The sequence below is a fragment of the Oncorhynchus kisutch genome, linkage group LG10 (assembly GCF_002021735.2).
Source record: "Oncorhynchus kisutch isolate 150728-3 linkage group LG10, Okis_V2, whole genome shotgun sequence".
Lineage (NCBI taxonomy): Eukaryota > Metazoa > Chordata > Actinopteri > Salmoniformes > Salmonidae > Oncorhynchus > Oncorhynchus kisutch.
In genome coordinates this window covers 42,279,781-42,307,387 of record NC_034183.2, presented here as the reverse complement: position 1 = coordinate 42,307,387, position 27,607 = coordinate 42,279,781, and the positions used below count along the sequence as shown (strand labels likewise).

The 27,607-nt window shown below is 42.8% G+C and overlaps 2 protein-coding genes across 9 annotated transcripts in view; one reads left to right on the top strand and one right to left on the bottom strand.

The window, feature by feature from the left end:
* The window catches only part of LOC109898158 (protein Niban 1-like), a 40,908-nt gene extending 26,444 nt beyond the window's left edge, over positions 1 to 14,464 (top strand). Inside the window, exons 11-15 of the mRNA XM_020492995.2 lie at positions 3,845 to 3,955; positions 4,079 to 4,186; positions 10,360 to 10,471; positions 10,625 to 10,781; positions 13,406 to 14,464. Coding sequence (XP_020348584.1) covers positions 3,845 to 3,955; positions 4,079 to 4,186; positions 10,360 to 10,471; positions 10,625 to 10,743 — 450 coding nt within the window. The 3' untranslated portion in view covers positions 10,744 to 10,781; positions 13,406 to 14,464. The remainder of the gene's footprint in view (positions 1 to 3,844; positions 3,956 to 4,078; positions 4,187 to 10,359; positions 10,472 to 10,624; positions 10,782 to 13,405) is intronic.
* A 1,236-nt stretch (positions 14,465 to 15,700) lies between these two features.
* LOC109898157 (kinesin-associated protein 3) overlaps positions 15,701 to 27,607 on the bottom strand; it is a 54,553-nt gene continuing 42,646 nt past the window's right edge. For 3 of the 8 annotated variants that reach the window (XM_020492990.2, XM_031833717.1, XM_031833715.1), the window contains 4 exons: positions 24,972 to 25,057; positions 21,002 to 21,245; positions 19,792 to 19,885; positions 15,701 to 16,488 (listed from right to left, as the gene is read on the bottom strand). In XM_020492990.2, coding sequence (XP_020348579.1) covers positions 16,392 to 16,488; positions 19,792 to 19,885; positions 21,002 to 21,245; positions 24,972 to 25,057 — 521 coding nt within the window. In that variant the 3' untranslated portion in view covers positions 15,701 to 16,391. Of the gene's footprint in view, positions 16,489 to 19,791; positions 19,886 to 21,001; positions 21,756 to 24,971; positions 25,058 to 27,607 lie in introns of all 8 variants that reach the window. The other 5 variants (XM_031833714.1, XM_031833716.1, XR_004211243.1 and 2 more) reach the window with 4 other exon arrangements.

The following is a 27,607-nucleotide window of genomic DNA, read 5'->3' as shown; positions in this document are numbered from 1 at the left end:
CGCAGCCGATGTGAGTAAGACCTTTAAACAGGTCAACCTTCACAAGGCCGCAGGACCAGGCGAATTACCAGGACGTGTACTGCGAGCATGCGCTGACCAACTGCGAGCATGCGCTGTGCCCAAGAACACTAAGGTAACCTGCCTAAATGACTACCGACCCTTAGCACTGAAGTGCTTTGAAAGGCTCACATCAACACCATTATCCCAAAAACCCTAGACCCACTCCAACTTTGCATACCACCCCAACAGATGCACAGATAATGCAATCTCTATTGTACTGAACACTGCCCTTTCCCACCTGGACAAAAGGAACACCTATGTGAGAATGCTATTCATTGACTACAGCTCAGCATTCAACACCATAGTGCCCTCAAAGCTCATCAATAAGCTAAGGACCTTGGGACTAAACACCTCCATCTGCAACTGGATCCTGGACTTCCTGACGGGCTTTTCCAATGACACAACAATTGTAGGCCTGATCACCGACAACGACGAGACACCCTATAGGGAGGAGGTCAGAGACGTGGCCGTGTGGTGCCAGGACAACAACCTCTCCCTCAACATGATCAAGACAAAGGAGATGATTGTGGACTACAGGATAAAGAGGACCGAGCATGCCCCCATTCTCATCGGCGCGGCTGCAGTGGAGCATGTTGAGAGCTTCGAGTTCCTTGGTGTCCACATCACCAACAAACTAACATGGTCCAAGCACAACAAAACATATTCCCCCGAAGGAGACTGAAAGGATTTGGCATGAGTCCTCAGATCCTCAAAAGGTTCTACAGCTGCACCATCGAGAGCATGCTGACTGGTTGCATCACTGCCTGGTATGGCAACTGTTCTGCCTCCGACCGCAAGGCACTACAGAGGGTAGTGCGAACAGCCCAGTACATCACTGGGGCTAAGCTTCCTGCCATCCAGGACCTCTATACCAGGTGGTGTCAGAGGAAGGCCCTAAAAATTGGCAAAGACTCCAGCCACCCTATTCATAGACTGTTCTCTCTGCTACCGCATGGCAAGCGGTACCGGTCGAGGTCCAAGAGGCTTCTAAACAGCTTCTAGCCCCAAGCCATAAGACTCCTGAACATCTAATCAAATGGCTACCCAGTCTATTTGCATTTCCCCACCCACTTTTAAACCACTGCTACTCTCCGTTGTTATCATCTATGCATATTCACTTTAATAATTCTACCTACAGTTGAAGTCGGAAGTTTACCTACAGCTTAGCCAAATACATTTAAACTCAGTTTTTCACAATTCCTGACATTTAATCCCAGTAAAAATTCCCTGTCTTAGGTCAGTTGAGCTGGTGTAACCGAGTCCGGTTTGTAGGCCTCCTTGCTCGCACACACTTTTTCAGTTCTGCCCACAAATTTTCTATAGAATTGAGGTCAGGGCTTTGTGATGACCACTCCAATACCTTGACTTTGTTGTCCTTAAGCCATTTTGCCACAACTTTGGAAGTATGCTTGGCGTCATTGTCCATTTGGAAGACCCATTTGTGACCAAGCTTTAATTTCCTCACTGATGTCTTGAGATGTTGCTTCAATATATCTACATAATTTTCCTTCGTCATGAAGCCATCTATTTTGTGAAGTGCACCAGTCCCTCCTGCAGCAAAGCACCCCCACAACATGATGCTGCCACCCCCGTGCTTCACGGTTGGGATGGTGTTCTTCGTCTTGCAAGTCTCCCCCTTTTTCTTCCAAACACAACGATGGTCATTATGGCCAAACAGTTCTATTTTTGTTTCATCAGACCAGAGGACATTTCTCCAAAAAGTACGATCTTTGTCCCCATGTGCAGTTGCAAATTGTAGTCTGGCTTTTTTATGGTGGTTTTGGAGCAGTGGCTTCTTCCTTGCTGAGCAGCCTTTCAGGTTATGTCGATATAGGACTCGTTTTACTGTGGATATAGATACTTTTGTACCTGTTTCCTCCAGCATCTTCACAAGGTCCCTTGCTGTTGTTCTGGGATTGATTTGCACTTTTCTCACCAAAGTACGTTCATCTCTAGGAGAAAGAATGCATCTCCTTCCTGAGTGGTATGACGGCTGCGTGGTCCCAAGCTGCTTATACTTGCGTACTATTGTTTGTACAGATGAACGTGGTACCTTCAGGTGTTTGGAAATTGCTCCCAAGGTTGAACCAGACTTGTGGAGGTCTTGGCTGATTTCTTTTGATTCTCGCATGATGTCAAGCAAAGAGGCACTGAGTTTGAAGGTAGGCCTTGAAATACATCCACAGGTACACCTCCAATTGACTCACATTATGTAAGTTAGCCAATCAGAAGCTTCTAAAGCCATGACATAATTTCGGGAATTTTCCAAGCTGTTTAAAGGCACAGCCAACTTAGTGTATGTGAAATTTTGACCCACTGGAATTGAGATACATTTAATAAGTTAAATAATCTGTCTGTAAACAATTGTTGGAAAAAGTATTTGTATCATGCACAAAGTAGATGTCCAAACCAACTTGCCAAAACTATAGTTTGTTAAGGATACGGCCCTTTTTTTCAATTTTCGCCTAAAATGACATACCCAATTCAAACTGCTCAGGGCCAGAAGCAAGGATATGCGTATTTCTGGTACCATTTGAAAGGAAACACTTTGAACTTTGTGGAAATGTGAAAGGAATGTAGGAGAATATAAAATAATAGATCTGGTAAAAGATAATACAAAGAAAATACCAACTATTCTTTAAAAAAATGTATTATTCCAGCCCAGGTGCAATTTAGATTTGTCCACTAGATGGCAGCAGTGTATGTGCAAAGTTTTAGACTGATCCAATGAACCATTGCATTTCTGTTAAAAATGCTTTATCAAGACTTCTCAAATGTGCCTAATGTGTTTATTAATAACTTTTCATGTTCAGAATTATGCACTCAAACAATAGCATCGTATTATTTCACTGTAATAGCTACTGTAAATTGGATAGTGTAGTTAGATTAACAAGAATGTAATCTTTCTGCCAATATCAGTTATGTCTATGTCCTGGGAAATGTTCTTGTTTCTTACAACCTCATACTAATCGCATTAGCCTACGTTAGCTCAACCGTCCCGTGGAAGCGACACCGAACCAGGAAGAAGTTAACAAGACATTTGTGGAGATGTTGAAAAACAAGTTTTAAATACTCCAACCTAAGTGTATGTAAACATTTTTTTTTAAGTGGCTGTCCCGGCCAAGTCTCTCATCGAAGGCATTGAGTTCCTCCAATGTAAGCATTGGCAGTGTAGGTTCTGTACGTACATATTACCTCAACTAACCGGTGCCCTCGCACATTTACTCTGTACCGGTACCCCCCTGTATATTGTCTCACTATTGTTATTTTACTGCTGCTCTTTATTTACCTGTTACTTTTATTTCTTATTCTTATCCATATTTTTTAAACTGCATTGTTGGTTAGGGGCTCGTAAGTAAGCGTTTCACTGTAAGGTCGACACCTGTTGTATTTGGCGCATTTATTCAGCACATAGGGGCGGCAGGTAGCCAAAGAGTGTTGGGCCAGTAACCGAAAGGTTGCTTGATCAAATCCCAGAGCTGACAAGGTAAAAATCTGTCGTTCTACCCCTGAACAAGGCAGGTAACCCACTGTTCCTAGGCCGTCATTGTATGTAAGAATTTGTTCTTAACTGACTTGCCTAGTTAAATTAAAAATGTTTTATTTTTTTAAATGTGACAAATAAAATTGGATAATTTCATAGTTTTGATGTTTTCACTACATTCTACAATGTAAAAATAAAGAAAAACTGAGTAGATGGGTCCAAACGTTTGACTAGTACTGTATGCACAGTGTGTCATTGATTGACGAGCTCCCGGTTAATTCCTCCATGTCCTGTGTTCAGCTGGTGGAGAATGCAGCGTACACATTTCATCTGCTGCTCTACAAGGACATAGAGGACAGCCCAGGCAACGCGTGCTCTGCCATGGAGAAGTCCAGGCACAGGGTGCTCAAGGTACGCTCCTTATTCATTATTACACATCTGTGTACAGTTACTTCACAGGCATACAGAGGAACTCACTGAGACAAGCACTGATCAAAATGAATGTTTATATGCTGATTAAACTCTGTGTTGCAGCAATATGACTATGACAGCAGTACGGTGAGGAAAAGGATCTTTCGTGAGGCCTTGGTGGGGATCACTCTCCCTCACATCAAGAAGACCCTGGCCCCCACTTACAAAACAGTGAGTCAATACACACACACTTTACCCTTTAACCTAACACTAGAACAAATACACATAACCTGGCCCCCACCTTGTAGCAACTTACAATATAAAAACTACCAATTATGTAATAACAGTTAATAATGTAGTAAATTTTGCATTTATAATGTAATAAATGTTGATAATGTAATAGATTGCCAATAATGTAATAAATATGCTCAATGCGTAACATAATATTTTTTCACTTAATGTAATTATTATTATTACATTCTGCGTTGATTTATAAACTGGTTTAAAAAAAGGTGATCAATAGTGTAACTCACGTCAACCCCTTTAAGGCAGTGGTCACCAACCTTTCTGAGCCAAGATCACTCAGGCCGGGATCTAGCGCTCAGAATTGGTTAAAAACTATTAAAAACAGTTCTGTAGCAATGAGGTTTGTGCAGTAGGCTATAGTCCCAATACATTATGAATGGATATTGGCAAAGCTTGAATTGCCCTGGCAATGTTGTTCTTCTCAGACCATTTAAAAAAATATATTAAAAAACTTCAGGTATATGTCACACTGGTAATAGATCCTATTTTGTTGTATTAGTTGTGAGACACAGTTGAGTGATCATAAATTGAAGTATATCATTTGCTTTCATTATTTTACTGGAGTGACGGTGCCTGCATCTGATGGTCCATCTCCGCGGAGGGAGAGCATCAGAGGGTCCGCCTCTGCTTCGAACACACCGACTGTGTCATTGCGTTTTGGTACACCAGAAGTACATTCTCATTTCCAATGGAAACGCTGCGTTTGCCTTGAAGCGTTTCGTTGCAGAGCCAGTTGCAGTGTGTTCGGTGTGATGCATAAGTTTGATTTATCGAACATATGCATCAAATTGTATGCTTAGACTTGACAGAAAGTAGCAAAATGTGAATGTAAAATTTTTGTTGCACACATATACAGTAAAAAAAGGGGGGGATTACATAATAAAAACAGTTTGATTGCATAATTTCTTTACCTATTTTATTCATTTATTTGCCAAGTAGCATACATATTATTTATTCGATGACATCAAAAAATGTATTGTGAGAGCCTATAAAATAATTTCCCTTCAAAATGCATAATTTTGGAGCGAAATGCAATAACAAATAGCCAAGACAGCAGAGAGTAGTCTCTTTTAACAATGAGACAAACGTTGAGGAAGTGGTCTTGATTGCGATGTTGGGCCGGGACCAGCCCCGTCGAAAGCTCAGGTCTATGTGGGTCCAGAGATGGTTGAAGTTCCGAAAGCAAAGTTCATCCAAGAGCTTTGACTATTTGGAGAGGAATTTCGAAGTTACTTTCGTCTGGACCGAAGCCAGTTCGATCACCTACTCCAGATGGTTGGAGCTTGGATCGCCCAGATGGACCCCAACTACCGGGAGTCCATCAGCCCAGTTGAAAGCCTGGCGATTTGTCTCCGGTAAGCTCAATTCTAGTGAATTTTTTTTGTCTTTGATACCATAATTGATTGATATTAGATATATTTTATGTGCAACCTAGCTAGCTAAAGGGCTCTCTAGTTAATAGCCCCTGTGTGACATCAGATGTACTTCATTGATGTACTTCAGAATGTTCATTAGGACTGTAACTTTTCCCAAATTTGGTTTAAAATATATTTTTTAATGATGCAATGTTACCAAATGAAAAGAAAGTTGGGATGCCTTCTGCCTTGATGAAGGTAGGCTAGTCTTCTCCAGGACCACTTGTTGTTCAAGACATTTACAGTCATTCATGACATTCTTATTGGAATCATATACACTCTTAGAAAAAAGGGGTTCCTATAAAGTGTCCTGCTTTCCCCATAGGATAACCTTTTCTGGTTCCAGGTAGAACCCTCTGGGGAAAAGTTTATACATGGAACCGAATTGGGTTCTACCTGGAACCAAAAAGGGTGCTACTGTACGTGGAACCAAAAAGGGTTCCTCAAAGGGTTCTCCTATGGGGACAGCCAGAGAACCCTTTTAAGTTCTAGATAGCACCTTTTTTTCTAAGAGTAGAGTTGGCCTGGGCTACAGTTTATTGATACAGTCATAGACTGAATTGTACTGTTTCAAGGCATTGTTAACGAGGGTTGATGATATAATTGACAATATAACTAGTAGAGCATAATAAACTGTAATGAGGTAGGTACACTACTAGTAGTAACCAAAATATATTTTTTATTTTTTATTCTTTCAAAGTAGCCACCCTAATGCGTTTGAGCCAATCAGTTGTGTTGTGACAAGGTAGGGTTGGTATACAGAAGATAGCCCTATTTGGTAAAAAACCAAGTCCATATTATGGCAAGAACAGCTCAAATAAGCGAAGAGAAATTCTGCAAGTAACCACTACTAAAGATACCAATAAGAGGAAGAGACTTGCTTGGGCCAAGAAACACGAGCAATGGACATTAGACCGGTGGAAATTTGTCCTTTGGTCCGTAGTCCAAATTGGAGATTTTGTCCCAACCTCCGTGTCTTTGTGAGACACGGTATGGGTGAACGGATAATCTCCGCATGTATTTTTCCCACCGTGAAGCATGGAGGAGGAGGTGTGATGGTGTGCTTTGCTGGTGACAATGTCTGTGATTTATTTAGAATTCAAGGCAAACTTAACCAGCATGGCTACCACAGAATTCTGCAGCGATACGCCATCCCATCTGGTTTGTGCTTAGTGGGACTATCATTTGTTTTTCAACAGGACCAGGCTGTGTAATTTTACATAGAATTAGAGTAATGGAGTGCTGCATCAGATGACCTGGCCTCCACAATCCCCTGACCTCAACCAAATTGAGATGGTTTGGGATGAGTCGGACTACAGACGGAAAGGAAAGGAGCCAACAAGTGCTCAGCATATGTGGGAACACCTTCAAGACTGGAAAAGCTTCCAGGTGAAGCTGATTGCGAGAATACCAAATATCAGTGTGCAAAGCTGTCATCAAGGCAAAGGGTGGCTATTTGAAGAATCTAAAATATATTTTTATTTGTTTTACACTTTTTTGGTTAGTACATGATTCCATATGTGTTATTTTACAGTTTTAATGTATTCACTATTATTCTACAATGTAGAGAATATTTTTTTAAAAACAAGGAATGAGTAGGTGTTCTAAAACGTTTTACCGGTATTGTATTTGAGTAGATAGAATATGTGGGTGGAATTTCAAGTTCATCACAATATTGATAATTGTTTTGAATTTTATTTCACATTCTTGGAGACCAACTGTCTGGTTGGTGAATACATGCCTGTCCCCAAGGAGGAAGACTGGAGGGCCATCGCTGCCGAGTTCCTGGAGAGGTGGAATTTTCCCAACTGTCTTGGCTCCATTGACGGGAAACATGTAGTAATCCAGGATCCACTGTGCTCAGGTTCGCAATTCTACAACTACAAAGTTACATATTCAGTTGTACTCTTGGCTGTTGTAGATGACATCTACTGTTTCCGTGGCGTTGATGTTGGTACTTACGGCAAGAGAAGTGATAGCGGGACCCTCCGGGACTCTGCCTTCAGCCAGGCACTTCAGGATGGCACCCTGGAGACTCCACCACCTGCATCACTCCCTGGGGCTGAAGACCTGGGACCCTTTCCCCACTTCTTTGTCGGCGATGAGGCCTTCACTTGAGAACCAACCTCATGAGGCCCTATGCTGGATGCCAGCTGCCATTGCCAAAGCCTGTAAGGATCTTTAACAAACAACTATCCAGGGCAAGGTTATATGTTAAATGCGCCTTTGGGATTCTTGACAGCCTGGTGGAGAATGTATTGGAGAGTGCTTGGTCTCAGCCCCTCAAATGTCGATGCCTGCGTGAAGGCCACGTGTTCTCCACAACTACCTGCGGAGATCATTCCAGGAGCCGCTCCAGTTGGAGATGGGCACGCCAAATGGTCACCTACCTGATGTCACCAACAACGCCCCCAGGTGCCAACAACGCCCCCAGACAGGCACTCCAGGTGAGGGAGAAGCTGACCACCTACTCCTCATTTAAGAGCCCCCTAACACCAAGGTTATTTTAAGAACCATCCTCCGTTGTCCATGAAATAAATACAAATTCCCAGATTATTTTTATGTCTCATTGTCTCTCTTCATTTGGAAGTTATATTTAAGTAAAATTTGGGAGTAAAGACCACACATTAACCCCTTCCCTCTCCCATTAACATCAGTATTATACACACCTGGCATGGTACATCAGGTGAGCAGGAGCTCTAATTAAGGTTATACGACATACAGTTAGTATGATAACAATGGACCCTAGGTAACCTAGGGACAATACAAATAGTAAAGTTTACCACCATCTTCACTGGTCTGACAAAATGCAGGTTAGGAAGAGAGTGTGTTTTTACTTTAATCTGGTCTTAGATCTGCAAAGGTGTAGGGAAGAAATAAGCAGATTAAGTCTAAATGAGATATTAATAAACAAATGAAACAACTGACTATGAAAACATTAGACTTGAATGAGTATTCAAGTGCAGGAAAGAACACGACAGGTATGTGTGTTGTAGAAATGTTTGTGTAGCCTGTAATCTGTAAGGGAACAACAAGAGCAAGAGCATGCACAACTGCAGACAGATACAAGGACAATTCATAAAGCCTAGACATAGTAGGGGAACTTCAGACATGGCCATAAAGAGAGCGAGAGAGAGAGAGGGCAGGGCTGTCTGTGAATGTGTAGCCACAATACAGGTAAACACACATTTCACCTTCAGTCTTGTAAAAGAACAACAAGAGCATCTGAATTCTCCGGTGGGTCAGTTTCAATTCAGTCAATTTTCATGCAATCTATGTACAACTAATAATGAATGCTGTCCTACAGTAAGTATAGAGAAACTATTTACTTTATGAATTCCATTGATTTTATACTAAAAAGCCGACTAAGAAAGGACATTAGTAAGCGGAATAAGTTAGAAAATCTCAAGTGAGGACCCTTGGAGAATATCAGTTGCATTTCCTTGATTCCTCGCGTCCTCTCCTCACCTCTTGCTCAAAACCCATTGGAGGAGAAGGTCAAAACAACAACCAGACAGCTCACCTCTTCCTGTCCTTCCTGTGAGCTGGTCGGCTAAATTGACTCCATCTCTGGAAGGGAAGAGAAAAACAACACTTACAAGCATTACATAATAAATTAACACCATAAAAGGTGATATTTATGTTAACTAAATACTGCTTGTATAGTGTAGTTAGTGGCATAAATATTGGAACAGTATGGTAACATTGGTAATTGTTGCTGTTTACTCATGGAATTTGTATTTCAGATCAAAAGATGAATATGACAGGCAAATGTTTAGACAACAAACTTGTTTTAGGATATTTTCTAACCCAGAAACAACAGCTACAGTGGGGCAAAAAAGTATTTAGTCAGCCACCAATTGTGCAAGTTCTCCCACTTAAAAAGATGAGGCCTGTAATTTTCATTATAGGTACACTTCAACTATGACAGACAAAATGAGAAAAAATATCCAGAAAATCACATTGTAGGATTTTTTATGAATTTATTTGCAAATTATGGTGGAAAATAAGTATTTGGTCACCTACAAACAAGCAAGATTTCTGGCTCTCACAGACCTGTAACTTCTTCTTTAAGAGGCTCCTCTGTCCTCCACTCGTTACCTGTATTAATGGCACCTGTTTGAACTTGTTATCAGTATAAAAGACACCTGTCCACAACCTCAAACAGTCACACTCCAAACTCCACTATGGCCAATACTTATTTTCCACCATAATTTGCAAATAAATTCATAAAAAATCCTACAATGTGATTTTCTGGAGAAAAAAATTCTCATTTTGTCTGTCATAGATGAAGTGTACCTATGATGAAAATTACAGGCCTCTCTCATCTTTTTAAATGGGAGAACTTGAACAATTGGTGACTAAATACTTTTTTGCCCCACTGTATACATTTGCCTCATATGAATCCTTTGATCTGTGAGAGCCAGCAAAAGTTCTTACATTATTAGCTCCTCTTCCATTATTGGTATTTTATTACATTATCAGTTGCTACACACCTGCAAAACAGTGTCTCTCAGCTAGCCTTCAAAACCCTCAAGAAAATAGGGAGAAAGCCAGCATAAATTATAATGCCCCCAAAATAAGTCTTTTGAGAGCACAGGCCTTTACATATTTTTTTGTGTCCTGAAATCTCATTATTGTTTAGAAAATCGCAGGTTGAAATGGTTGTTTCTGTGTCTTTAGGAGCTGCAGGGTCTTAAACAGTTCATCTATGCAGACTATTCCAACTTTGTCCATGTTCACAATATCTATGAGGGCATTTTGCTGCAGAGTCTGGACAAGGAAGTCATCAAAGGTATTGTTTCTGCTAGATATTGGAGTTATTCATTTGTATCGTATTCAATTGTAATACATATTTGAGGTATTACTACAATGTTACTCTCTCTGCTCACCCACACCAATATTATTAGTGCGCGTGCTTTTAAACACGTCTCTGTTTGCTCTACAGTGGTGGAGGAGGCAGCCAGGCTGAAGAAACACAATCTGTTCACAGACACCAGAGACCTCCTGAGCCAGTCCAGCTGCTCCAGCATAATCTCCACCCCAGCAACCCAGCCAGGATGCTAGGCTTCCCCGGACAGCTCCAGACCCAGCCCGAAGCCGAGGTAACAGCCCAGCCCGCCTCTCCTCTTCAGGGCAATGGCCCGGTGGTCGGTGGGGGTGCACAAGGATAGGGCTGTGGCGTCACGCAAATAACTGCTGTTCTCAGTATTTGACCGTTACTTAACATAAACACATTTAGCATCTCCCGGCTTCCACACACAGCCTACAAGTCACTGATGCAGACCTTTGGAACATCTACATTTGAAAAAGTCTAATAAATCCATGTAATATAGCCTAGATCATCACAATAAATCCATTAGTTATTTTAGACAGGTCTAAAGAAACATGATATCTAGAAAATGTAGTCTATTTCAGAAGAGCAGAATAGCATACTCTGATCTGGCGATGCCATATGGCTGTGGGCTACATTAGTTCATTTAGCAGACAAGATTTGCTTAGAATTTAGTGGCATTATTTTTAGATTATTTTATAGAATGAAGAATACAATTGAACATAGCTGAAGAAAATAGAAAGGATAATTTCTCCAAAAGACCTGAGGGAGTGCGCACATGTGGCTATTCTGTGTTGAGCAGTAAACAAAGAAACAGCATATATGCATCATTTGTGATTTCATTTTTAGCACATTCTAAGGCTGCATGATACAACTCTAATGATGATTTGAAAAAATGTGCATGAAAGGTACTTCAGTCCCTCATTCACAATTTGACAAGCACTTGATAATGCCTCGAATTTCCTGGCTACATCCCCTTTGTGTGGCCATAATGCCCCCTGAAAAAGTCAATTCCTTTTGCGGCCAGGGGCCGTTATGCCCTTGGGATGAATATTATAATTATAATTCCCTTCTCCCTGCTGCGTACTGAAGCACCTCTCATTCACACGGCTCTCTGTCACGTGATAGGGTCTTTATTACAGGCTACAAATGAAGACAGACACATCTTCCGAGGCACATACTGAAGATATTGAAAGAACTGTCCACATTTAATTTTTTACAGCCAACAAGCTGTGTAGGCCTAATGAATAGCAAAAGCACTAGCCTATGTCAATATACTATTCCAAAAATACAACATTTGACCTATTCTGTGCGAGAAATAAATATTCAAAATATAGTCTGACGGTTGTGGGATGCGATAGATCCCAAATGAGTACAACCACTAGCATAAAAAAAAAATGCTTTAAGCAATGAGCCTGACACAACAGATGAGAGCGTTTAACTTACGATGTTGATAAACTGTTTTTTCTTACATTATAAACGCAACAATGTGCACACGCCAGTAGGCTGCAAATGCGATTATGCATTTTTATTATAGGTCTTATTATCAAGGTGCATTTTAAGGTGAAAATGATCTTTCCTAAACTTGACACATGCGCTGTGTGTGTATGCCAGTTAGGCTCTACACCCGTTGTAACGTGGATTAATGTGCTTCATTTTAAGAAGTTATTTGGCCACTTGTTGCGATACAAGCCTATGGGAGTATGGGCTAGGCTACACGAAGTGTGTGACCATGATTTTAAAAAGTTGCAACAAAAAAAAAAACGTGTGCTGTTTCTTTTTTGCCTTAAGCTGGGCATCATTCACAAGTGATAATAAAACAGGGGCAGCAGCAAAAAATACATGTCACCTATGCAATTAAATAGCAAATGGAGGACGCTTTTCTCCTGGCTCATTTTCATGCCAGCCAGGTAGACGGTACTCTTGTTGTATAGAGAACCAACTGAGATCGTTCAATGGGACTCTCCAGTCCCAGCCGAGACAGATAAAGTGGCTAGTCCTGCTACCACGGAAACAGCACAAGTGGACATCCCTGTCCTAACTGAGGCAGCAAAAGTGGACATTCCTGCTCTTAGACCACTCATGCTGACACAGGCCCTCCAGTTGACGTAGACAATCCAATTGCCCCTGAAATAGTGACGGTAGAAGAGCCAGTCGCTGTTGAAAAAGAGAAAGTAGGGACACCGACCGAGGCAGAGACATCCATTGAAGTAGACACCCAACCACAGTAGCACAAAACAAAGCTCCTTCCCCCAGTCCGGATCCTGTCCCTGACCCACATCTCCTGTCCCTGTTTGTGTTGTCAACCATGTAGCTGTCATTGACCCAGTAGTTGTTGAAGATTCAGTGGCGTGGCTTCTCTCACGATCACCACTACTGAGCCAAAAGCTGATAGAGAGAGCAGTCCTCCTCACAGTGACCTCTAGTGGTGAGAAGCCTGTAACGGTGCCACATGCAGACTCTAGACTTGCTGCAGCAGTAGAGACCAAAGATGTGGAGGTGCCTGTGACAGCCCCATCCATCCCCGATGATGGGGATGAGGACTTGGTTACAGATAGCGAGTTGGCCCCCGTCACACATTTAGACCCCTAATGAAGATGTTACAGTGGAGTCAGGAGCAGCAGCCCCGGCCAAGGAGGTCAAAGTGTCACTAAGCAGTAGAGGAGATTAGTGTTTCTGTGACCTCTGACCTTGCATTAGAGGTCAGTGTGAGTGAATCACCTGTCAGCATCACCACCGAGCCCCTTATAGAAGTATCAGAGGGTGGACCCTGTTCCCCTTAACCATGTCGCTGAAGCAACATTAGCTTCTCTGTTAACGCCTAGTGTTGAAGTCACTGCATGTTCTGATTCAAACATAGCATCAGCAGCCAATGTGAATGTCGTCCCTCCACAGCCCCGGCCACCCTCCCTGCTGAGCCAAAGAGGCCCTCCAGGCTGGGGAGCCTGCCCCCAAGGCCCGGGACTGTGTGAAGGAGATCCGGGACCTGGTGGTGGAGGAGTTGGGAGTGGAGAAGATGGTGCAGCGTTACCCAGGTAGTCATAACCTATAAGAGAGTGGTGACAAAGTGAGGGGCCTGATGTCACACAGAGAATAAAGGATGAAAGGATCACTGTAATTGTGAGGAGTATGGAAAGGTGATAGACTATACCCTTGCTGTTGTGGAAACCGACTGAGATTGCCTTCACTGTAAAAAAAAAAAAAGTTTCCATAAAACTGGTAAAATAAGAATGTATACAATTGTGTTTGTGAGAAGATCAATGTGGTGAGATATGGCCATAAATGGATTATCAAATTCAGAACCAAGGAAAACATCAAATTGACTATTGCAATTGTGTGGCTTGAACTTCATTTGTGTCATAGATTTTTAAATGTATTTTAGATGATTTGAGAACAGTTTGATATATGCCCGTTTAAGTTGTTCAATATTAAATGAAGAACACTGCCGTATATTGAATCGGTCTGAGTAGCAATGGGAGGGTTCTACATATGGAGGGTTTAGGGATTTTCTGTTCTATGTACAGCTATCCCAATAAGATACATCCAAAGGCATCATGATTTGAGGAGTATATTATTATACTGTATATACGTAGGCCTACTGCATTGATTCCATGAAGAAGGATAAGCCATTTCCAATGGACGTGGTTGCTATGGAGACTGGTCTAGTGTCTTTATTTCTGAATAACCTTTAGCTGTGTTGAAATGTCAACATCATCCAGTGCCTGTACATAACATTTTACACTGGCAATTTGGGAAGGGGCTGTGCATATTCACTCTATATTTAACAGTTAATTGCTAGATAAATGTAATTAATTGATTGTTTTCAGCTACTTTTGTGCTCCATAAACTCGGCTATTAACCCTTCAGTGCTAAAGGAAGGCAAACGCATTAAATGTGCTTCATTTGCCTATAAAAAGGTTATTTTATTTAAATAAATAACACACTAGCACTGGACGGCTGGCTGGTTTTTCTAGACTTCATACAGTATTTTCTAGTTTCTCAGACTCTAAAATTGTTCATGGATAAACAAAATGATTGCCACCCTTGATAAAGACTGTATAATACAAATACTGAGTGTACAGAACATTAGGTACACCAGCTCTTTCCATGACAGACAGAATCCAGGTGAAAGCTAAGATCCCTTACTGATGTCACTTGTTAAATCCACCTCAGTGTCGAAGGAGAAAGGTTATAGAAGGATTTTTAAGCCTCTAGACAATTGAGACATGGATTGTGTGTGTGCGCCATTCAGAGGGCAAGACTAAATATTTAAGCTTGCTCTGTTTCCTCTACGGCATAAGTACCTTATGGTTGAAGACTCTTCTTTGAGTCATAAAAGTGCATTGAAATCACATACTTTGAAGAGGTGTGTGGCCACTTGGAAACACCAGTTAGTCCTCTTACTCAAACCCTTATGTTTTTGTCTTATTGCACCTACCCCACATTTTCCAGGAAGTCTTATGTTACTGAATGTATCCAGAGTATTTTCAGATTTCATTATCAACAAATGCAGTGAAAAGTATAGTAAATGTAAAATGCACATAAAATCAACAGTGTAATGTTTGGATTCAGTCGTGTCAGGTGAACTGTTGTGTACTCACCTTTGGTCTAATAATTTCCCCATTATCTCCAAACTGTTCCCTTTCAATATTTATTCTGTAAGAAACATTGAAATGTATCCCTATCCATATAGGCCATTTTCGTCGAGTATAAATGGTTGAAATGAGATGAACTTAAAGGCCCAGTGCAGTTCTGTTTAATATATACTTACACTATGAGGTTGGGATAATACTGTGAAATTATGATAATGCCCTTTTGGTGTCAGAGCTGTTTGAAAAGACCGCCTGAAATTTCTGCCTGTTTTGGTGGGATGTAGTTTTGGCATTCCATGGTGACATCATACTCAATATGATTTGATATGGAGATAAAAACAGCTGTATTGGACCTTTAAAAAAATAATATTTACATTTTAACGGGTGCCATTAATTTTGACACGTATCTTTTTGAGAATTGTTTTTAGTATTTGTTAAACAAAATCTATTTCTGAGCAATTGCACAAGTATAAACTAATTTTCAAAACAATGAGCATACAATATAGCTCAGTATTTTTATGATTTATTTTATACCCTTTTCTTTGATCATCTTTGAGGGTGCCAAGGACGGTACAAGGAATGGTCACCTCAAACAATGTCCGTTTTCAACACTTTTATTTTAAATATTGCACCACAGAAAAATGTGTTCTGACGAGCACCAGGCACAATGAAGAGACAACACAACAAATTGTTAATTTATATAAAAGAAAACAGTTAATTAAACATAATTACTGAATGTTTGTACAAAGGCAAAGTAAAACTGTCAGTCTCATGAATGAGGTCACCTATAAAAAGGACCGTCACAGTCACTGGACTATTAGAATAAGACTCACACCAACCAACCACCTCTACTTCGGAAATGTCATGTGTGGAAAACATCCTATGGAAACAAAGCAGCGCTCATCCTGTATAAGTTAACTTTAGTCTTAAGTATGTGTTCTTGTATTATGGTACATACTTATAGTGAACACATTGAGATATATGCAAATATATTCCAATTAAAGCTCAAAACAAATTGACATTTTTTATGACCTTAACTAGAAAAATATTTGTTTTCCAGAAAAGCGTTTGGGTAGCTTAAGATGTAATGTTAGCATTCAATAAAACAGCAACATCATCACTGCTAGAGTTTGGAATAGAGCACTTGAAGCGACTAGCTGTTAAACACACAGTAGTAGTGTTGATACGCTCATCACTACACAGCATAGCGTAGCGAGCTACACGGAGGATAGCTGTTGTCAGTCTGTGCGGTGTATTGAACCCAATTTGATCTGGAGGCCGATTCCAGCCTAGCTGTAGAAGAACTGCTCTGGCCGGAAGCCGGAAGCTGTGGCGGGGCGCTGTCCAGAGGTCACCGTCGACTGTCTAAACACATCGATATTCATACTGAAGGGTTAGAAACACACACACACACACGAGTCGACATCATGTGAGATGGTTCTAAATACCCCCACTAGGTGGCATTCTGAGACAGTGAAACATACAAGGACACAAACAAAACATGGTAAAAGGCTTCGTAGTATAATTGAACGTTAAGTGAAAGATCTTTAAAAACTTTACTCAATATTAATCTGCTCTAATACAGGGTTCTGACATAACAATGAAGCTCTGTGACAGGGCACCTGTAGCTGCAGGGGTAAACAGTGGAGGCAGCCAGTGAGCCAACTACATAAAAACAGCTAAATGTCAAAACACAGCTCCGTTAGAGACCAACAGCCAGACCTGTCTAACCTGCATGCCCTCATTCCACCCCTCCAGCAACCCCAGCCTATTTGGGGGATGATAAAGGGGCTGTAGCTACAACCATACAAATCAGTTACTATGGGGATGTGGATACAGAGGAAGCAAGGCTGGACGATTTCACGGTTGGTCGTCTCTCTGCTGTGACCAGCTGGTCTGACCGTTCAGCTGTGCAGTGGGGTCAACATGACCGTCTTGTTACCTCGGACTGGGTGAATTAACCAAACAGCGTGATGGATAAACTGCCCCTCGACAAACGACAGCATGTCCCCTTCTCTTGCACTCCACCCTCAATCCTTTTCTCTCGGTCTATACACTGTCAGTTGTTGGCTGGCCGGGCCGACATCCTAAGGCTCATTAAAATACGAGCTGTTTGCTTTGCCCCTGTGAGCTCCCATAATCATGTGTTGTTTTTAGCCCAAATCACTTCCAGTGATCAGTTACACACGCTGTACCACCCCCTCTTCCTCGTGCCCCTTCCCAACCTCTACCTCACTGGGCAGGAATATGTATTTTTAATCTCTGCTCGGCTGTCAGGGGGGATTTGAGAGGCAGGCTAAAGGAGGCTAAGAGAAACACTGGAGAAACACCAGCGCTCTGAGTCAGACAACCTGCTTGGATAGCTTGCTGCCTCACAGGCTGCCTTGATAGCACTGTCTGACTGCCTCACAACCTGCCTGGATAGCTTGCCTGCCTCACAGCCTGTCTTGATAGCACTGTCTGACTGCCTACCTCACAGCCTACCTGGAAATCCTGCCTGCCTCACTGACCATCTGTCTGACTACACCCTGGGCCTGGGAAAAAGAGAGAGACACAACCTGACCTCAGGTCAGGGCCTGCAGTCTGGTTCTGGTGGTGATGAGGAAAGGATTAACACAGTGGTATTCAAATGTCGGGGTAGCGATGGAACTGCTGCAGGATTTATTGAGTAAATGGAATTATTTTGATGAGATTAGATGTCCTGTTGATGTAAAGATCCAAATGTACAGATTTTAAGGTTGTGTCATTAGATTTGGAGTGTAGTGGGGTTTTTCTTTGGGGGAAAAATGGGTTTCCAAAAAAGTTTGAATACCACTGGTTTAAAATGCGCACGTTACGATAAAGAGGGTCAGTTGATCAACAACTCACTCACACACTTCCTCATACGAGACATGTAAATCAGCTCGTCTCTCACCTCCATTCCAGGCATGCGTGTGTGTTGTGACATTTTAAGAAAGGGAGGGTTATGTTAGCAGACAAAGGGCCCTCGTTTTTCCACCCTGGTACTACAGGCCCCAGTGAACCGGGGGGGAGGTATGGGGACACATTCTACAGAGATCATAGTGCACAGGAAGAGAAGCAGGCCCTTTTTCCTTTTTTTGCTCCCCTGACCCTCTGCTCCCTCATACGTCTGTCCCCTCCCACCTCGCCCGGCCCTCTCACCCGAGATGCTTTGATCTCTCCCCTGGCTGTCACTCCTCAGGTTACAGCTACCCACTACACAAGTGCTAAATAACCAGCTCCCCCCTCCCCCTCTTTTTCCGTCTCACCTGATTGCAACGCCGTTCTGTTTTCCTTTAGTTTTACATTCCTTAACACTCTTGACTGTCAATCACTGACAGTCCTTTCAAAGCGCTCATTGATTTGCCTGTCCGCGTGTTGTGGGGGGGATCAGAAACCCTCCAATCTCATGCTGTTGTGCACCTCTAGTAAAACCCAGACACTTCTCTTTCCACACGGGGACACGAACGGCACCCTCGCTTCGCCTCTGTCGCCTGGCCCACCTGAGGCTTCTGGGACTTATTTGAACTTTCTTTAAAATAAAGGACCTGCTCCTTCCCACCGACCCGGGACTAGAGACATTTTATATAGTTCATATAAAATAGCTCATTATGATATTTATACAAATAACAGTGATTGTATTAAACCCATTTAAAAGACCCCATTCACACCATGTTTCACACAGTTTTAAATAAGCGCTGGAGCTGGCTTTGATTATTGTGTTAACCTGGACCACTCCAGAGTACACTGGCCAAATTAAAACACTCTTACAGATGCCAATTCCCCCAGCTTGCTCAGTATATTTAAAAGGTATCAGTTACAAAGAAATTTGGGGAAAAAGCCTCCTACTCGCTTGCTCTCTCTCCGTTCCCTTCCCTCGCTCTCTCTTTGCTATCGGTTTCTCCTTACCTCCCTCCCCTCTCCTTCATCCATTTGAAAGCTGAAATAACTGTTGCATGGATTCAGCGCATTGTCCTGCTATCTGCTCTACACAGCAAGCCTCTCAACAGCAGTCAACACAAACATACTCCGACAGGAAAAAACATTTATGGCACGCAAGATGTTTGATAATAAAAAAGACAAATGACTTAAAAAACTCCCCATTTCCTCACCCATTCATCATTTTAACAGCATGTCAAATGACTTCAACTTTACATATTAGGCCTGTTTAAGACAGCAAAAATCAAAGGATAATATTTGTTTTATGATAAATATAAATATTTATTTCATTGCAGACTGTATCTGAGCCTCAACACTGTAGAGCAGAGTGTGTGTTTATTCTCAAAGCTCCAGTATTGCTGTTGATGGCCTTCTGGGATAGTAGAGGACTGTTGACACAGCCTCTGCCCCTGGTTCAATAACAAAGATCAGCGAATACTGGAGAAGAATAACACCGTTCACCAAGCAGCAGAGACTGAGGCTGAGACAGTTTGCTATGGGGTCATTGTCCTGCTTCAGGACAGCCTGTCAGTCCCATGTGGCCTACATGACTGTAGGTTGCTCTGGATAAGAGTGTCTGCTAAATTACTCAAATGTAAATGTTAATGCAGGAGAAAGACAACCAGCCCTGCTGTGGTTCTCCAGTGGATGGTGGGGTGGAGGGGGGAAAGATGCAGCTCACCGCCAAGAGGAGCCTCTAGGGGATGGGGATAGAGGTGCAGTCCAACCCCTGACCTACTCTGAGCTCACCTGCCTGGGAAGCCTCCAGCCTGGCCCATGTCTCCATTCTGGTAGCCTATGAAGAACTCTGGGCTGATGGTACTGTCTGCTGGGATGATCCCATCTGGGGAGAGACATACAACTCTTAAGTTAGAGACCAGTTTTCTATTGAGTGTCTCAACTCTCGCTCTCCGTACCTGCACTGTGGAAGAGGTTGAGTCTCTCCAGTATCCCACTCTCGCTCTTTACCCCTCTCCCACCCTCCTCCTCTTTCTCTCTGTACCTGCGCTGTAGAAGAGGTCAGGTCTTTGCCCCCCTTTCTCCTTCTCTACCTCCCTCCCTCGGTAGGGGAGCGTGGGGTAAGTTGAGCCAAAGGGGTAAGTAGAGCCACCCTTGTTTCAAGGAAACCACACAGAAAATAAATAATTTGACCAAATATTTAGGAAGAGGTCATCATTTCATGGAGTCTATGACGGAAAAAGTGGTAAGCAAGTTAGGTCCAAAAAACATATTTTTACCAAGTCAAATTAATTTGTGTTAGTGGTTTCATGATGCTTGTATCTAAAGCCAAGTTGATCATTATTTTGTTGTTGTTGTATACATCAGTTGGGTTCTCTATAAGCTTCAATATAAGTTCATAAACCTGTGTGGGTTAATATAGTCAAAATGTTTGCCTTGCGTAAGTTAAGCCAATGGCCATGGGGTAAGTTTGATCCAATGGTTGAGCCAATGGCAAGTTGAGCGCCAAGTGTTTTCTTCCCAGGCGTAATGCAAGGCCTTATTGCTGGGATAGGAGGTAACAGGCCCTAGCCTATGTATGATAAGTGTTTAAAAAAGTGTTTGTCAGGTGTTATAAGCCGGTGTTAAAAGATGCTTAAAATTATTAAAATGACAAAAAGCGATTGTGAATGATTTGAATTTTGTTTGGGAACTAAAGATAGACATGGTTAAAACAAGGTAGTGGTAAATATTTCATTCAGTACAGAAATTTGAAGGTGGCTTAACTTTCTGTTAACTTTTTTTGGGGACAAGCTAGGTTTTAAAAAAACGAATGTTTACATGACTTCTGATTATTTCCAGGGACACACAACATCCTGAAATGTATGTAGAGATCTTCGTGAGAACAAATACTATATTTCCCTTGACTGAATGTAAAAAAAAATATTTTAAAAAGTGATATTGAATGTAAAAAAAAATGGTTCAACCCCACTCTCCCCTACCTGCCTCCCTCCCGCCGTACCTGCACTGTAGAAGAGGTTGAGTCGCTGCTGAGTGTTTCTGCTTCCCTCAGTACCTGCACTGTAGAAGAGGTCGGGTCTCTCCAGAATGTCTCCGTTGTGCATGAAAGGTTCCCCGTCGTCTCCGTACATGAATGGTTCTCCGTCGTCTCCCATGGCTCTGTTGTCCACCATCTCTAACCACTGGGAGTTGTGCCAGCGGAACTTCTCACTCTGGATCTTCCTCCCCCACTCTTCATCATACTCCTACAGCAGGAAGAGAGAGCGACAGAGTGCGCGACAGAATGCGCGAGAGAGAGCGACAGAGCGCGAGAGAGAGCGACAGAGCGGGAGAGAGAGCGACAGAGCGGGAGAGAGAGCGACAGAGCGGGAGAGAGAGCGACAGAGCGGGAGAGAGAGCGACAGAGCACGCGAGAGAGCGACAGAGCGCGCAAGAGAGCGACAGAGCGGGAGAGAGAGCGACAGAGCGCGCAAGAGAGCAACAGCGCGCAAGAGAGCGACAGAGCGGGAGAGAGAGCGACAGAGCGGGAGAGAGAGCGACAGAGCGCGCGAGAGAGCGACAGAGCGCGCGAGAGAGCGACAGAGCACGAGAGAGAGCAACAGAGAGCGCGAGAGAGGAGTATGGGTTACTGGAGGTTCACACACACAGATAAAAACAGACAGTCATACACATGAATGCAAGCACACAGGCAGGCATGCACACACACTGAAAGCACTATATGGAAATCCACCATCTTCAGTTGATTGAACCCCAGCCTTAGGAGCAAACAGATGCACTCTGTGTAAACGGAGAGAGTCCACCGAACTGAACTGGAAGTGTAATTGGCTGTAGAAGAGTGGCTGGCGGGGAGTAAGCTAGGGCTGGGGGACCAGCCGGACCACTGACCACCATATTGGTCCATCTCAGCAGGGAGTGCCAGATCCTCCACAGACTACTACAGCATCCCACAATGCACTGCTCTGTGTGCCTGCACCCTACTGATGCTGTTACTAATAAAAACCTGGCGCGGTGAGATGGATGGGACTGCGATGGGGCTGTGTGTGTGTGTAGAGCTTGGCCGAGGAAGGCTGAGGAGGAACACAGATTCTGTTTTCCTTTCTCTGCGTGGGCCATTTGGGAGAAAGACCCTCTTTGAGCCGCTGTGCTCCACTCGGCCAGGCCCTGCAAATTAATCATCCAGATGCAAAGCAGAGCCCCCTGGGCACTGACAGCCACCCAAGGCCCAGGCCTCAAACGGGCCCATTGTCACATCGCAGGGCCGCTCTCCGTCCCCAAAGTGGCAGTGACACTTTTTGTCAAGCTGCAGATTTATCACGTCTAAAGCGGCTTAATGACTACACGGCTGACTTCCCCTGGACCATTAGTCTGTAGTAAGGGTTTTATATGAAGCTTAATCCATCATAACGGGAGAGCTGAGCTAATGACGTCTCAGAGGGAAGGAGCCAGCCGATATAAAACAGTACTCATGGCATTTCCAATGTTCCTCCTCAGAGAGAACCTGAATCTAAGAATTATCCTCATGAATTACCCTTCTGTCTGACCTAGTAGAACCATCTATACGTAGATTTTTCTCTCTCTGTGGGGTGTGTGTGTGGACACAATGATCAGAGAGGAAACATTCAAGAACGTACAATGAGGTAAGGTAGCCTGCAGCTCTGCTAAGGTAGCCTGCAGCTCTGAAAACTAATGATTTTGTGTGTGTTTGTGTGTGTGCGTAGGGTCTGCTTTTTCGCTCACCAACCGCGTCCTGTTACGACACTCTCCAGAGCCTGTCCTGGTCTTTCATGTGGTTCACATCTTAATAGTTCTCACTGATAATTTCAATGAAACACTTCCTCTCCCCCACGACCAGCTCCACAACCCAGCTGTAATCTATAGCTAATTACACTGATCTCAGGCCTGTGACAGATCACACCATGACTGGGACATAACCACACAGGAATAGAATGTACCAGTCCATTCAATCTAAATGTTACAATTAGAGAGATAAGTAATGCATCTTCGCAAGTACATTGTTGATTATGCCGTTATCTAGAGTTTTTCCTGGCTAGAAAACAGTTTTTCCTGGCCTGCATTAAACAGGGATGGATCAGGACAACATAGAAAATCCGGCTTTTCATTCTGTCCAGTTTCAGTTAGAAATGAATGGGAGGAAAATGTCAGAAACTAAATAGTAGGCTTCTTGAGTATGCGAAAATATGTTTTATATTATGTGAAATATCTCAAATGTAGCATTCTTTAAATGCCAGGATTACAGTTGGAAGTTTACATACACTTAGGTTGGAGTCATTAAAACTTGTTTTTCAACCACTCCACAAATTTCTTGTTAACAAACTATAGTTTTGGCAAGTCGGTTAGGACATCTACTTTGTGCATGACAAGTCATTTTTCCAACAATTGTTTACAGACAGATTATTTCACTTATAATGAATTCACTGTAACACATTTCCAGTTGGTTTACATACACTAAGTTGACTGTGCCTTTAAACAGCTTGGGAAATTCCAGAACATTATGTAATGGATTTAGAAGCTTCTGATAGGATAATTGACATAATTTGAGTCAATTGGAGGTGTACCTGTGGAGGTATTTCAAGGTGTACCGTCAAACTCAGTGCCTCTTTGCTTGACATCTTGGGAAAATCAAAAGAAATCAGCCAAGACCTCTGAAAATAAATTGCAGACCTCCACAAGTCTGGTTCATCCTTGGGAGCAATTTCCAAACGCCTGAAGGTACCACGTTCATCTGTACAAACAATAGTACACAAGTATAAACACCATGGGACCACGCAGCCATCATACCGCTCAGGAAGGAGACACGTTCGGTCTCCTAGAGATTAACATAATTTGGTGCGAAAAGTGCAAACCAGAACAGCAGCAAAAGACCATGTGAAGATGCTGGAGGAAACGGGTACAAAAGTATCTATATCCACAGTAAAACGAGTCCCATATCGACATAACCTGAAAGGTCGCTCAGAAAGGAAGAAGCCACTGCTCCAAAACCGCCATAAAAAAGCCAGACTACGGTTTGCAACTGTACATGGGGACAAAGATCGTACTTTTTAGAGAAATGTCCTCTGGTCTGATGAAACAAAAATAGAACTGTTTGGCCATAATGACCATTGCTATGTTTTGGAGGAAAAATGGGGAGGCTTGCAAGCCAAAGAACACCATCCCAACCGTGAAGCACGGGGGTGGCAGCATTATGTTGTGGGGGTGATTTGCTGCAGGAGGGACTGGTGCACTTCACAAAATAGATGGCTCATGAGGAAAGGAAAATTATGTGGATATATTGAAGCAACATCTCAAGACATCAGTCAGGAAGTTAAAGCTTGGTCGCAAATGGGTCTTCCAAATGGACAATGACCCCAAGCATACTTCCAAAGTTGTGGCAAAATGGCTTTAGGACAACCAAGTCAAGGTATTAGAGCGGCCGTCACAAAGCCCTAACCTCAATCCCATAGAACATTTGTGGGCAGAACTGAAAAAGTGTGTGCGAGAAAGGAGGGCCTACAAACCTGACTCAGTTACACCAGCTCTGTCAGGAGGAATGGGCCAAAATTCATCCAACTTATCGTGGGAAGCTTGTGGAAGGCAACCCAAAATGTTTGATCCAAGTTAAACAATTTAAAGGCAATGCTACCAAATACTAATTCAGTGTATGTAAACTTCTGACCCATTGGGAATATTATGAAATAAATAATTAGTATTAGGATTAATTGTCAGGAATAATGAAAAAATGAGTTTAAATGTATTTGGCTAAGGTGTATGTAAACTTCCGACTTCAACTGTACATACTCATTTCGGCTTTTCATCTGGTAAAATTCACTGCACACTATTGAGGAAGAGAATTGTCTGTGTTTGACAACAGCTGATAATCAGAATAGGGGAAGTGTTCTACAAAAATTAACAAAATGGCAGGGAACAAGCACAATTGCTTACTGCATACGTTTTAACTAAACAGATATACTTACAGCGATGATGTCCAGTGTGTTGTCACAGACTTTGCGTATCTCTGCGTTCTTGTCGTGCATCAGGTCAATGAGGTAGGCGGGAGCCTCTGGAGAGAGTGAGTCAAGGAGAGGACAACAGAGAAAGGGAGGGATGCATTCTACACTTTCTGGGGGATCATTTTGCTGTTCCTTCTACTCAAACAGATCATTCAATAGTGTCTCTTTAATCAAGATCACAGTTACGGAGAAAGAGGGAGAAAGAAACAAGAGAGAGGAAATACTGCTTTTGCTCTTTAATTTATAGGAAGCAGACATGAGACAGTTGCCCTGTGGCCAAACGAGCAACTATTACATTTCCTGTGATGAGAGAGAGATATGGTAAAGCAGAATAACTCGCCCAAGGCAGACCACTTGGTAGAGATCCCTCTGTAATATTCCCCATAAAATGAAAACATGAAATACAGTATTTCTGCAAGCTATTTGTAATTTAATGCCTGTCACCTCAGATCACGACTGTGCAGTGTGGAGCACTGAGGCCATGGATGGGGTAACTGAGGTTGCCATGGAAACACACATTGAAGAAGCAGGCGGGATATAGGGTGATAAATTGTGTTACAATGGTAACCAATAATAACAACAGGGTAAATAAATAAGGACTACATTGAAAGCCATTAAGGAAGATATGAGGGTTATTTGGGCAGTAATTCTGAGGTCTATATCGAGGTAAATGTAGGTATATTGTGGCATATTGAGGTAAACTGGAGTATACTGCAGCAAACGAGGCCATATTGAGGAAATTGAGGTATATTTATCCGAGTTTATCTCAATATACTGTATGTAAAATTACAGTAGATATATTGATGTATCCTGAGGTACAGTGCCTTGCGAAAGTATTCGGCCCCCTTGAACTTTGCGACCTTTTGCCACATTTCAGGCTGCAAACATAAAGATATAAAACTGTATTTTTTTGTGAAGAATCAACAAGTGGGACACAATCATGAAGTGGAACGACATTTATTGGATATTTCAAACTTTTTTAACAAATCAAAAACTGAAAAATTGGGCGTGCAAAATTATTCAGCCCCCTTAAGTTAATAATTTGTAGCGCCACCTTTTGCTGCGATTACAGCTGTAAGTCGCTTGGGGTATGTCTCTATCAGTTTTGCACATCGAGAGACTAGATCTCTGTAGTTCATCCAGAGTGATCATGGGCCTCTTGGCTGCATCTCTGATCAGTCTTCTCCTTGTATGAGCTGAAAGTTTAGAGGGACGGCCAGGTCTTGGTAGATTTGCAGTGGTCTGATACTCCTTCCTTTTCAATATTATCGCTTGCACAGTGCTCCTTGGGATGTTTAAAGCTTGGGAAATCTTTTTGTATCCAAATCCGGCTTTAAACTTCTTCACAACAGTATCTCGGACCTGCCTGGTGTGTTCCTTGTTCTTCATGATGCTCTCTGCGCTTTTAACGGACCTCTGAGACTATCACAGTGCAGGTGCATTTATACGGAGACTTGATTACACACAGGTGGATTGTATTTATCATCATTAGTCATGTAGGTCAACATTGGATCATTCAGAGATCCTCACTGAATCCTGGCTCAATCCTGGCTCAGGAAGGCCACCAAAAATTCAGAGATTTCCATACCCAACTATAACATCTTCCGTCAAGATAGAACTGCCAAAGGGGGAGGAGTTGCAGTTTACTGCAGAGATAGCCTGCAAAGTAATGTCATACTTTCCAGGTCCATACCCAAACAGTTCGAACTACTAATTTTGAAAATTACTCTCTCCAGAAATAAGTCTCTCACGGTTGCCGCCTGCTACCGACCCCCCTCAGCTCCCAGCTGTGCCCTGGACACCATTTGTGAATTGATCGCCCCCCATCTAGCTTCAGAGTTTGTTCTGTTAGGTGACCTAAACTGGGATATGCTTAACACCCCGCCAGTCCTACAATCTAAGCTAGATGCCCTCAATCTCTCACAAATCATCAAGGAACCCACCAGGTACAACCCTAACTCTGTAAACAAGGGCACCCTCATAGACGTCATCCTGACCAACTGGCCCTCCAAATACACCTCCGCTGTCTTCAACCAGGATCTCAGCGATCACTGCCTCATTGCCTGTATCCGCTACGGAGCCGCAGTCAAACGACCACCCCTCATCACTGTCAAACGCTCCCTAAAACACTTCTGTGAGCAGGCCTTTCTAATCGACCTGGCCCGGGTATCCTGGAAGGACATTGACCTCATCCCGTCAGTTGAGGATGCCTGGTCATTCTTTAAAAGTAACTTCCTCACCATTTTAGATAAGCATGCTCCGTTCAAAAAATGCAGAACTAAGAACAGATACAGCCCTTGGTTCACCCCAGACCTGACTGCCCTCGACCAGCACAAAAACATCCTGTGGCGGACTGCAATAGCATCGAATAGTCCCCGTGATATGCAACTGTTCAGGGAAGTCCGGAACCAATACACGTAGTCAGTCAGGAAAGCTAAGGCCAGCTTCTTCAGGCAGAAGTTTGCATCCTGTAGCTCCAACTCCAAAAAGTTCTGGGACACTGTGAAGTCCATGGAGAACAAGAGCACCTCCTCCCAGCTGCCCACTGCACTGAGGCTAGGTAACACGGTCACCACTGATAAATCCATGATTATCGAAAA